General features: G+C 37.3%; 1 protein-coding gene across 1 annotated transcript; it reads right to left on the bottom strand.

Annotated features, from left to right (window-relative positions):
• Positions 1-3,392: 3,392 nt before the first annotated feature.
• LOC111593865 (general odorant-binding protein 56h) lies at positions 3,393-3,956 on the bottom strand. Its single transcript, XM_023306928.2, has 2 exons — positions 3,890-3,956; positions 3,393-3,821 (listed from the first exon to the last, which is right to left on the bottom strand). The coding sequence occupies exons 1-2, from the start codon at positions 3,944-3,946 to the stop codon at positions 3,480-3,482; spliced, it is 399 nt and encodes a 132-aa protein (XP_023162696.2). The 5' UTR covers positions 3,947-3,956; the 3' UTR covers positions 3,393-3,479.
• Between the last annotated feature and the right edge of the window lie 8,278 nt (positions 3,957-12,234).

The following is a 12,234-nucleotide window of genomic DNA, read 5'->3' as shown; positions in this document are numbered from 1 at the left end:
CGTTGACGTTGAAATGAATGAATGAAAATATGCAGGCAACGTGATTCGCAGCGACGCGACGCCATATTGCTTTGGGTAGAATTGGGGGGCGAAACGTAACCGTTGGCAATGGCAGTGCCGTTAACGTTAACGTTACCGTTACCTCTTTTCCGCTTTTCCGCAAGCATGGAACGATCGAGAGAGAGAGAGGAAGAAGGGGCACCATATTCGCATTTGCTGGTTTGGTATTTTCTGTCGAGTTCAGCGTAAATTCATTCATTTCCACTTGAATTTACAATTATGCGAAACTGTTGTTGAATGGGTTTTGACTTGCTCGGAGGTTTTACGGATTTGGTTTGAGGAGATTTCGGAGAGGGATTTTCGTAGCTGTTGGTAACGCTTATGCATTTGCATTTGCCGGCAGCAACAACTCCACTGTTTAGCTTTTAATTAACTATGGAGTGAGCTCTGAGGAACTGCATCGGGAGCATATACTTATATACAACTCTATCGCAGCTGGAAGCTCCCCAATTGGCAATTGTCAACAGCAGCTGCTAAAAGTTTGCTACCCAAGCGTTGCCAAGGTGCGTAGCTGGGTATGAATTTTCTGCATGATGCGATTTATTTACTGAGCGCTTATGGAATGTAATTAACTTTATGAGGTGTACATGCAAAAGCTGTCAAGGGCGATTAAATGTTTGTGCATTTATGTCGTGTGGGAGAAACTCAGCTTTGAATTTGTTTAGCAGTTGGAATTGAGACTTGTTCCAGCACTCAGTTAATCAATGGCCATAAACTTTGAATGAATCACTCTATCAGTTGATGGTGTTCTACAACGTCTTTGCAGCAAGCCAATTGATTAACGTGAGCCTATTCATTATGTTAGAGATATTCAATGATATATTTATTCTAGTTATTTGCTCATTGTTAATTGTGAAATTGTTTATTTACTATTAAGATTTTGTGTATATTAATAACATGTATATAAGAAGAAATTTTCTCTTAAACTTTTACACAAATTCCTAGTCCATTCGTATTTGGCAAAAGTTTTCCAGTGAAGCTTTGCTTTAAGAACTTGCTCAAATTTGAACGTTTTATGTTCCGTAGATCTTAATTTAATTAAAAAAAAATTTTATATCTCAAGAAGTATGATTTTTAAAGGAATTCCTATATTTAATCTCGCTTATTTTGTAATACTCTTTTCTAGAAACCCTATCGCCTACTAGTAATCAACCATATGCTCTTATGCCATTTTCATTTTTTGTAATAAAAACTTTTTGAGCAAATAAAAAAAAAACTTTTCAAATGCCACTTCACGTGGGTGGTAAAACCTGTTTTTTTTGTATGGTTGCCCAACTGCAGGGGCACTTCAGCTAGTTGCCAATGCAATTCAATGTCATATCCTTGAAAACTTAAAAACAGCACAGCCTGGAATATGGCTAAGGAAAAAGACCAACAAATAGAAAGAAAGAAAAAATATCAACGGCAAACGGAAAGTTTTGTTATTGAAAGTTCATCGATGAATGCGAAATAGAGTTGGGCAAAAGCTCGGTGCCAAATCCAGTTTTCAGTTTCCCGGAACACTCAACCGATCGAGTTGCCAGTTGCGAGTTGCGAGTTGCGATTTGCAGTTGTGAGCCTCCTGTTTCCTTGCGGCTGCTTACAGTCCATTTCCTTGTAGCCCGTTTCACAATTTTCAATTTCTTTTGTATATATGCGATGCCACATTGTAAGCAGTTGCTGCCACTGCTGCTCTGAGCCTCTGTGTCGTCGACTAATTTCCTCGGCCAAGTCCAGACGTCGTCAGCGGCATATCCTGCCAGCCGGAGAGTCAGCCAGCCAGACAGCCAGGCAGGCAGCCAGTCGGAGCTGGGCTGTCTGCTTAGCCCAACATTTGTATGTGGGCAATGCGTTTGGGGGCAGTCGTTCCGTTGTTTGCATTTTTATTTGTATTTCATTTTCAATTGACTGACAGAGTCCGTTGCCCGCCTACCTGGCGGCTACCTGGGCGCAAAGTTCAGTTCAGGTATGCGCTTTGTGTGCTCCAGTCCATTCATCAGAGTTATTTACTTTTTAACGAGTTGATTTCATTCAATTTGTTTGCCCAGGTTTCAGTGGCTATTACTGACAAACATAGCTCTCGTAGCAGCATGAAAAAAGGGTTGCCACCCCGTTGCAATATACTTGAATATTATTTAGCCACACTTTAAGCTGCATCTTATGCCCGTATAGCGTGCTCCATTAAAGCTCTCTCTCTCTCTCTCTCTCTCCTAGTATATACGTATATGTATGTGTGTGTGTGTATAAACAAGTGAGTCGCAAACTCGGCAATTTCTTTCATTTTCCGATTTTTGTTTTTCTTTGGCCTTTATATACCCTGTACTTAGAAAGGAATTACGGTAGGGTATGCAATGCTTTTATCGATTTATATAATAATTAAATGAAGAAATTTTTTTTAATATGCTCAATTATTTTTACAAATTAGCCGAATGCATGTGCGAGAATTATGTCTACTATATAATAAACTAGATAAAAATTAAAAAAATAATATACAAATATTTTGTATAGATATATTTTATAAAATCATTCAACAATCTTAACTTAATATATTTGCCGCGCCTTAGAGTATGCCGCTTTAGATCCACTCATTGAATAACTCTCAGCCAAGCACACTTAACTTTCATGCTTCCTGTTTATTTTTTGCTACATCCTCGTCTTTGGAGAAGTCAAGTTCTGGTGCCTCTTGGCGTTTTTTCGGTTTCAATAAATATTTTCGCAATGCACAAATTAAAAATTCTTCGAAATAATAATAGAACATGACGAGAGAATGGCGCACACTCAACCCGCAAGCTGTCAAGGCAGCGTTGTCTATTTAACAACAAAACTTTCTATGCCTTCAGCCTGCAGCCTTCCGATAACAACAACCAGACGAAGAACAACATCGAAGTGTCCCGACCCTGTCAATTCGATTGAAATTGTTGCCAGTGGCTATGATTTTATGAGTATTTCGTTTGTCTTGTCGAAGCGTTCAAATATATAATTAAATTGTTAGCATTTTGCAGATGCTTTTAAAATATGATCAAAAATTAACCAAGTATCCTGTTTAAGTGGCAAGTGGCGCCATCTGTTGGACGACAGCGTCGGCGGCAGCTAAGTGAGAGAGAAAAAAGCTAAAGAATACAACAAATATTGAAGATATTTGCAGCGTAAATGAACTAAATTTTTGGGCTATTAGAGAGTATAAGGAAAGAAAAACTTGTAAGTTTTTGATGGTGGCGCCATCTGTTGAGCAGCAGCTCGAACTCAATTACGCAAGCCAAACCACAACGATGCGGAAAATATTCGAAGAGTTTACTTTGCTGAAAGCCATATTAAATTTGAAAATAATAAAAGCATGCTTAAGAAATTTTATTTGCTCCGCTCAAGTAGATATTCTGTGTGTATATTTATTTTGTGAATTACTATATATAATGCCTTGGCTTCCCCTTCTGCAGCTATGTTTACATCTTCATCATCTCGGTGACATGCTTCTCCAGGCAGACCATGATTTGGAACGCCGTGTCACAGGGATTGGCACCGGAGACACTGCCGCAGGCTTCCAAAGCCTTTTCCGCCTGCCCCTTAAGGGGTTCGTCCTTGAAGAAATCCAAAACTTTAGCATTTTGCAGCACGCCCTTGCTGTTCATGAAGCCAAGCTTTGCGAAGACACACTGAGAGGCACACTTGACATTATCCTTGACATCCTCAAGCTTTACGTCGCCAGACTTCAGACTACTAAGTTCTTGTTCCGAAACGCCATTCTCTGTCATGCAGCTGGACACAGCCATTTCCACACTCTCAGCCTGGACGAAAAGTACCAGAAATTTTATTAAACTAAATATGGGTTTCTTCTGACTCGAATCGCGCTTACCGCCAGATAGCTTATTAGGCAGCTCAAAAGCAAAATGCATGCAAATTTGTTCTTCATTCTGAGCTTGTTTGGATCACACTAATTTGTTTTTAGCTCGAACTGCACTTTTATAGTTAATCCACGGATTTGCAACTGCATATTTCATGCTTTATTTTAAATGATTATCTAAAGCTGGTTACGCTCATTGCACATATGAGTACAGTGGGCACAATTGTCACTGCCACGGCCACAGTGTGTCGTAATGCTGGAGTGTAATTAGCGCTCGAATCATTTGATAAGCGTGACAGATAAGCAACACAGTCGAGTTAGTCAAACTGAAATTATCATTTCTAATATGATTTGGTTAAAATTAGCTGCGATTCTTTTTCTTTTATATAAGATTGTAATATTTTCGAGTAAAAGAAGATTTATACTAAAGAAGCTTAGGAATTTTTTATATATTTTTCAGGCATATTTTTGAAAATATCTTTATTTATTTTCTTTTTAAAAATTTTCTAAGCGTCTTTCTTTCGAGTGGAATTAGTTTTATTCTAATTGTAAAGTGAATAAGACTTATAGCTAAATTATAAATTTGATTTGGTACTTGAATTCAGGTGCTCATTATCTTTGACATTCAATCGTGTTCTATATATTTAATATCTTATTTTAATTTATCTAAATTTTTTACAAATTCATTTCACAGCCGTTTCATTAACGTCTGTTTTTTAGTTTTTATTATTATTTGATCAGATTAGTTTAATTATAGATACAAATATACAACTAATTTCTGGTACATTTTGTGCGCAGATACATTTGTTTCCATCATATGCCTCGCGGGTGTCGATTGAACTGCAATAAAATGCATGCTTTTCCGTTTTGTATTTTTTTCTCACTAAATACCTAGATTACCGTTAGCTTATGTATAAATATATTTTTTGTAAGCAATTTATAAACATGCAAAAAGCATTTGGGCATATTAATTAAAATCGTTTTATTGTAATTGTTCATACATTGCAATTATCTATTTTTTCCCACCAGTTTTTTGCGAGCGCCGCTTCATTATTTTTGCATTAACGTAACGTTAATTGCATTTTGACGATTTTGTGTTAATTGCCTTCGTATTTGTTGTTGTTTATTATAATTCAGTTAGCTATTTGTATTATTATTAATAATTTGCTGGCATTGAAAGGTTTTTAGCATCGCGTTGAACATGAGTTTCAGCCACTAATTGAAATCCTTTTACAGTAATTAAGAAAAAATGGTAATGGAATGCGGCAAGATATGAGAGCTTGCTGCCAACTGCTTGCCACGCCCTTCACACTGGCCCGCTTTGTGGTCCAGTTAGAAAAACAAACTAATTTAGTAAATTACTATTTAGTGGGCACCTTTTATATGGCCGAGAAATACGATGTTGGCCACCTGGCCGCAGTTTTGGCCACACACAAAGGTCATTTTCGGGCTTTGAAGTTGGGCTTTGAAATGCGCCAAAGGACATTTAACAAATGGCATGCTTTGTGCTTGTGTGTGTGTGTGTGTGTGTGTGATGGTGTGAGTTAGTAGTGTGTACTCCCATACATTCGCATTGCAATTGCTGTTGGAACATCAAAGCAATGCGAGTTTTCCAGTTGACTTCATCAGTAGATTGTGTGAAGTATGCCAAAAATGTGTTGCAAACTGTCCAACAAAACCACGTTGTGTACACCCTATAAGGCGTGAGCATGAGAGAAGTGCCAACAAGAGAATAAACAAAACAGATTGAGGATGAAAAGTAAAGTTGAAAACAACAAAGTCAAATTATCATGCGCATCAAAAGTATTTCAAACTCTTCCTTTTATTACAGAGTATCTGCAATTCGTTTACAAATTTGTTGTTTTTTTTTTTGCTATGCAGCAACTCACGCTGTTGGCCTTTTTGGGCAGTGGAACTTAAAGTAATGCCATAAAATTGAATGCTTAACAAGCTCTTTGGCTGCGAGGCACGTGCTGAGCCAGCTCTGGACTTTAGTGTTAACGCGATTTCTTACACGAATCAAATGTATTGGAGAGTAAAATAATATTGGCCAAGCTTTTAAAATACATTTTACATGCACTTCAATTTAATTGACGCGTGGCCTCGTCTTTCTACTGCTCAAGCGAAATTTGAGATAAAGAACTTTTTCAGAGTGAGCCATTCAATTAGTTTAACACCCCCAAGGTATTAAGATTGGGTTGGCAAAGACGGGGACGTGAGCGGGGCTGGGGTTGGGGAGGTGGCACAACAATTGCTTCTCATCTTACATCAAAAAGGGGCTACTTGAAAAGCTACTGAAGCAAGTGAATGAAACTAGATATGCAGTTAAAAACGGAGGTCGGCCAAATCGCTGGCAGCCCAATGTGGGTGCACATGAAAATGTATATGGAAAATATTATAATTACCCATTAAGACTTGAAATATTTGCGGAACTAGCAGATAATAATTATATGATATTTGGTGCACAAACAACATTAAACTTAATCACATACATTTTTTACAAAATATTAATAGGCATCAAGTAACAAGTTTACAACGTGCGTATTAATGTCGTATCAAATGAGAAACATGCATAAGTTTATATCATGTATAGTTCTTGGGGTTGAGCAGAAGATTGGTCATTATTGTTGTTGTTGTCATTTGGTTTATTTATTGGTCTTCCTCAATTAATCTACAAAATGGCAAATGGGGAAAAACATATTTTTCCAGTCGTTAGCGCTCGACTGCAACATTTTTATTTGATTTAAATTGTTTTATGCACTACACTTATTGTATTTTCTCTCTTTTTTGCAGTCATTAAATACACTACCATTTGATGCAACAAAATTCTTTATAGACCCATTGAAAAATTATTGTATTCTATTATAAATAGCTTTAAAAGTAATGTTATCACTGACCTCGCAAGAATATGCTAAGAGTAGCTCATGTAAAATATTCCTCAATATAAATTCTTAAATAAAACATTAAATATGTGTGTTAACAACCCTGTGACCTATTTTAATTTATATTTTTTATAGGTATATAAAGTAAATTTATTTCTATATCTTTTATGTCGCTTGGAAATTGAGTTGTTGGTCGTCGTTGTTAGGCCAAAGAAATTTGCACAATTTACAATGCTTACCTAGCAAAGCATTCACAAATCCCCTATAGTCCCCGCTCTTACTCTCCCTCTCACTGTGTTTCTAGCGCCCGATCTGTGAAAAGCCTGGCACATATTACGGGTGGCAAAAAAGAACATAAATACAAAATGCAGCCAGGCATAAGAAGCTACCACAGACCATTGACAATTACGTGAATACCTATGCCAGCGCCCCTCATCGCCAACGGCTGCTCTCTTCCATCCCTTCGACACATGTACATGGGCCCCGCTTTGCCCTGAAGGCCCTTTAAAATAGCAAACTAGACCGGGCAATGGCTCCACACTGGCTACGTAATATGTCCTGGGGCTTAGTTGGCATGTGTTGCTGTTGTTGTTGTTGTTGTTGTTGTTATTCTTGTTGGTGTTGCAGCCTCGATGAGGCTATTGTCTGACTGAGGGCTTTACAACTCATAAACAGCAGCCCCTCAGCCGACTAGTAATAACAGTTTAAGCTCGAGGCACTGCCCGAAAATTGTCCACATCTCGTTGTTTAATTTTTTTAGCTTCTTCTTCTTATGTATATACCCTAACCAAGGTTGACCTAGCTAATTCTTGAAATTTATTATACAAAAAAAAATAAGAGAAACCAAAATTTAATTTGAACAAATAAAGGAGTTTTAAGAAACGTAATCTGTTTTTATTGATAAATACCTTATTAGACTTAGATTTTATTTTGATTTGTTGTTGCTTCGGTGTCTCTTTCTTTGTCTTTCCAATAAAAGAAATTAATTCATGATGTTGTTTAGAGTTTTGAAATTTCATTGATTCCATTGATAAATTTTAGCAACTTATTTTTGCCAATTTATTTGGATTATTTGTTTATTCTTAGAGATGAAACCATGGTGAATGTTTCTAAAAAAGAACAATGTATTTAAATGGCTTAAATCGTATTACTGCATTGTCATCTATCATCTAGTAATAGTTTGAAAATCTTACTTAAGAAAGTACAATGACAAATACTGTCAAGTCTGTGTCAGCAAGGGTATTCAGTCTTCTACAGCCCTAGTGTCTTCTGCCTTGTTTATAACAAGCATTTTTACATGTGCTAAAAAAACAACAAGTAAAGCTCGAGCGCCCCCGACCATCCAATTTCAAGAAAAGGAAACCCGCGGCATTCCCCGAATTTTTTGTCGGCCTGGCTGCATGTGCGTTTATGACTTCATAATGAAAGCTAGACAGGAGCAGGACGATGACTTTGGGGAGGCATTACCAGACCAGAGCCCAGAACCCAGAGCCCAGAGCTGCATTGCAGCATCCGAGGGGGGAATGGCTTGGCTTGGCTTGGCTTGCTGTTGTTCTGGATTTGCGTAGGCGTTGCGTTAACATGCGACTAAGTCCTTTTATATCCTGCAGCATTCGCTTTGGCCTTAGCTCTGGCTACATACATATCTTTAGCCTTAGACTATCATCAATTGCTGTCCCCATGGTGTAGTTAGGCTGGCCCGCAGCTCCCACACCCCATAAGCATCCCCCTCCCATTCATTTTCATATGGGCCAAGCAACAGAATTTAATGCCGACCTCTGGGAGCTATTGTGGCCGTGGCAGCCGCATCTTGGCCGCGGCCCGAGCTCTATGCAAGTCTAATGTTCATATGTGTTGAGGGGGGCAGAGCTTGGGTGGTTTATTTTTATAAACAATTTTAAATTGCTGTCCAAAATGGTTTCGGCCCTTTGTAGGCAAATTGTTTTATATGCGCCCGGGTCCTGTGCAGTTTATTGACTTTGATGGGGCCGGCCAGATGGGCATTATTTTGCATAATCCAAGCGTAACTGAAACTATGTGGCTCCATAATGCGCCACATTAACTTTGCAGCGCGCACAAAAATATATATGCTCATGTCTTTTATAAATCACGACGCAAATAAATAAAAACAAAGCCGAGATAATGCGCAAAAAATTAGAAATAAGCGCAAAATAATAATCCAACTTCAGGGCGCAGATAACACAAAAAAATATAATAATAAAAGCATGAGAAATATGAAGCAAACAAACAGTCGGAGTCGCTAGTTGGCTGGCGGCAGCGCCATGTGGCAATCTGCTTGCGGCACACATGTTGCAACCGCACACAGCACAGCAGCAGCCACCCAAGCAACGACAGGCAGTTGGACAGTCAGCCCATCCACCTATCCACCTGTTCAAGCATTTAACTCCCCGCCCATTTCACCTTGACTGTAGCACCTAGAGAGCGAATAGTCTCTGCAACGACCGCATGATTTCATCTTTCGCTTTCGTGCGGACAACTTAAGCGAACAACTTCATGCAGTGAATGTGACACATGGAGTACTCTATATATTCAATGGAAATAATATTTATTAGATATTTTTAAGATTCTAAAGATATAATATTCATCATATTAACAATCATTGTCATTGTCATTGTCATTGTCATTGTCATTGTCATTGTCATTGTCATTGTCATTGTCATTGTCATTGTCATTGTCATTGTCATTGTCATTGTCATTGTCATTGTCATTGTCATTGTCATTGTCATTGTCATTGTCATTGTCATTGTCATTGTCATTGTCATTGTCATTGTCATTGTCATTGTCATTGTCATTGTCATTGTCATTGTCATTGTCATTGTCATTGTCATTGTCATTGTCATTGTCATTGTCATTGTCATTGTCATTGTCATTGTCATTGTCATTGTCATTGTCATTGTCATTGTCATTGTCATTGTCATTGTCATTGTCATTGTCATTGTCATTGTCATTGTCATTGTCATTGTCATTGTCATTGTCATTGTCATTGTCATTGTCATTGTCATTGTCATTGTCATTGTCATTGTCATTGTCATTGTCATTGTCATTGTCATTGTCATTGTCATTGTCATTGTCATTGTCATTTTCATTGTCATTGTCATTGTCATTGTCATTGTCATTGTCAATGTCATTGTCATTGTCCTTGACAATATGATTCCCATTGTCATCATCATTACCATTACCATTATCATTAACATCAATTTATAATCATCATTTTTCTTATATTGCATATTAATATAAATTTAGATGGATATTTAAAGCAGAGGGAAAGAGTATCTTCATCTCAGTTGTAGCCCATGATTTGGTTTTGAATTCATTCCTTCTTTCTTTTTTTGGTTTCTCATTAAATTCGCCTAAGCAAAATGTTTGCCCTGCCGTGTGTGTAAGATGATTTATGAAGCAGACTTCATAAAGTTCATAAATGTCGCGGCAAGCAGGCGGCAGGCGGCAGCCAAGGCGAAAAAGAGGTGTGTATCTATGTGGCTATGCATGTGTTCGTGTGAGTGTGTATTGTGGAAAAACATCGCTAGACAAAACAACGGGAACAGTCAACACACTCGTGCAGATGACACTTTCACCTGGGCCATGGCAAGGGAAACGAACTCGCAGTGGACAAATTTTTGCGCATTTAATTAACTAAAATGCTATAAATATGATTTTAAATTAATTTACTTGCGTGCATTATTAATTTACAAAGTGTACGCTTTGTTTGCACCGAGTATTTCACGGGCAGACGGGTTGAACTGTGGAATGTGCTGTGCGCCCCCTAGATGGCTGTCAGAGATTTATGGAAATAGTTCTCAGGGCATTACAAAAATTAGCTCTATGAAAACTTTTCGCATAAAGCAGCAATAAAAGAGTTGGATTTTTGCAATGACCACGAAACAGTATAGCGATGGTAAATTGGTTAAAGCTCTGCGTATTTGGAATATATTTAAAATGTTTTAATTGTAGTACAATTAAATATGCTTTGCTATGCTTGCCAATCAATTTAAAAAAAACCATTTAAAAATTAAAAAATTGCATAAATAAAAATATGAAATAAATTATTTATTATATAAATATATAAAAACTTTAATCCAACTTTTTTATATTATATACAAAGCTTTAAAACTTTATTGATTTGTTGTAGAGAGATCTATTAGTAGCTTCTCATATGCCTTATTTAAACAGCTTTACAGTCTAAAATGTTGACTTTTTCTCTTATCTTTCAATACTTACAAAAGTCCTTTCTTCTTACGATGTTTTAATTACTTCAATTAGGTTATTAAAACTCTAATAGCATTTTCTCTGCTTTTTATTGCACTTCTTGCACGACTTCTATATTGGCTGTGCTCATGAATTTCAGATAATCTCATTCTTATGACTATGCAAAATCATTCGAAACTAATTTCTTGTTGCCCTGACACTTGTCACTTGGCAGTTGACAGTGGGATCCCCCCGCAGACAGCGCTGCCAACGCATTTGCACCCTGCCGTCGGGCATTTTTGGTGGGTATTAAATTGTCTGGTCGCATATCGTGACATAGTCAAATTTCCGTCGCCAACTGCAAATACAGCTCAGGCGCAATCTCCAATTTCAATCAAAAAACCGCACGCGTTGTGCTCTTTCAGCTCTTTTAGCTCTTGCAGCTCTTTCAGCTTCCAACTGCGACCTCAACCTCAGTCTCCTGGCGCGGTTCCTCGTCTGCCCGCTTGACATCGCTGTGTGCATGGATGCGACCTCAAAGCTGCAGCGAAATAAAAGTCAATTTGAAGGTTGATACATTGTGGACCCGTTGCCATGAAACTGGCAGCTCTGCTGACACATGGAACAGGTGATAAGCCACTCAGCCGCACAAGCCGATGAAGTGTCTCCTGCACTCGCAGCTCAAATTGTTTAATAAGGCGGTTTTGACTAGCGAATACTCTGTAATCATGATGTGGCCCATGTCTTAATAACATTTGTCTTACAATATTTGGGACTAGTTGGCAAAAGTCCATGAAGGAACATAAACATAGAATGAAACTACCAGAAGTCAGTTTTTATTTTCATTTCATTCATCATTCAATTCATTCATTTATTTCATTCAATCATTCAGTTCATTCATTTCATTGATTTATTTCATTCATTTATTTCATTCATTCATTTCATTTATTCATTTATTCATTTATTCATTCATTTCATTTATTCATTCATTTCTTTCATTCATTCATTTCGTTTATTCATTCATTTCAGGCATTCGTTCATTCTATCATTCATTCATTTCATTCATTCCTTTCATTCATTCATTCATGCATTCCTTCATTCCTTCATTCATTCAATCATTCATTCATTCATTCATTTCATTCATTTCATTCATTTCATTCATTTCATTCATTTCATTCATTTCATTCATTTCATTCATTTCATTTATTCATTTATTCATTAATTCATTTCATTCATTCATTAATTTATTTCATTCATTCATTCATTCAT

The sequence above is a fragment of the Drosophila hydei genome, unplaced genomic scaffold, assembly GCF_003285905.1.
Source record: "Drosophila hydei strain 15085-1641.00,03,60 unplaced genomic scaffold, DhydRS2 tig00000060-arrow-pilon, whole genome shotgun sequence".
Taxonomy (NCBI): domain Eukaryota; kingdom Metazoa; phylum Arthropoda; class Insecta; order Diptera; family Drosophilidae; genus Drosophila; species Drosophila hydei.
This window is presented reverse-complemented; position numbering and strand designations above follow the sequence as displayed.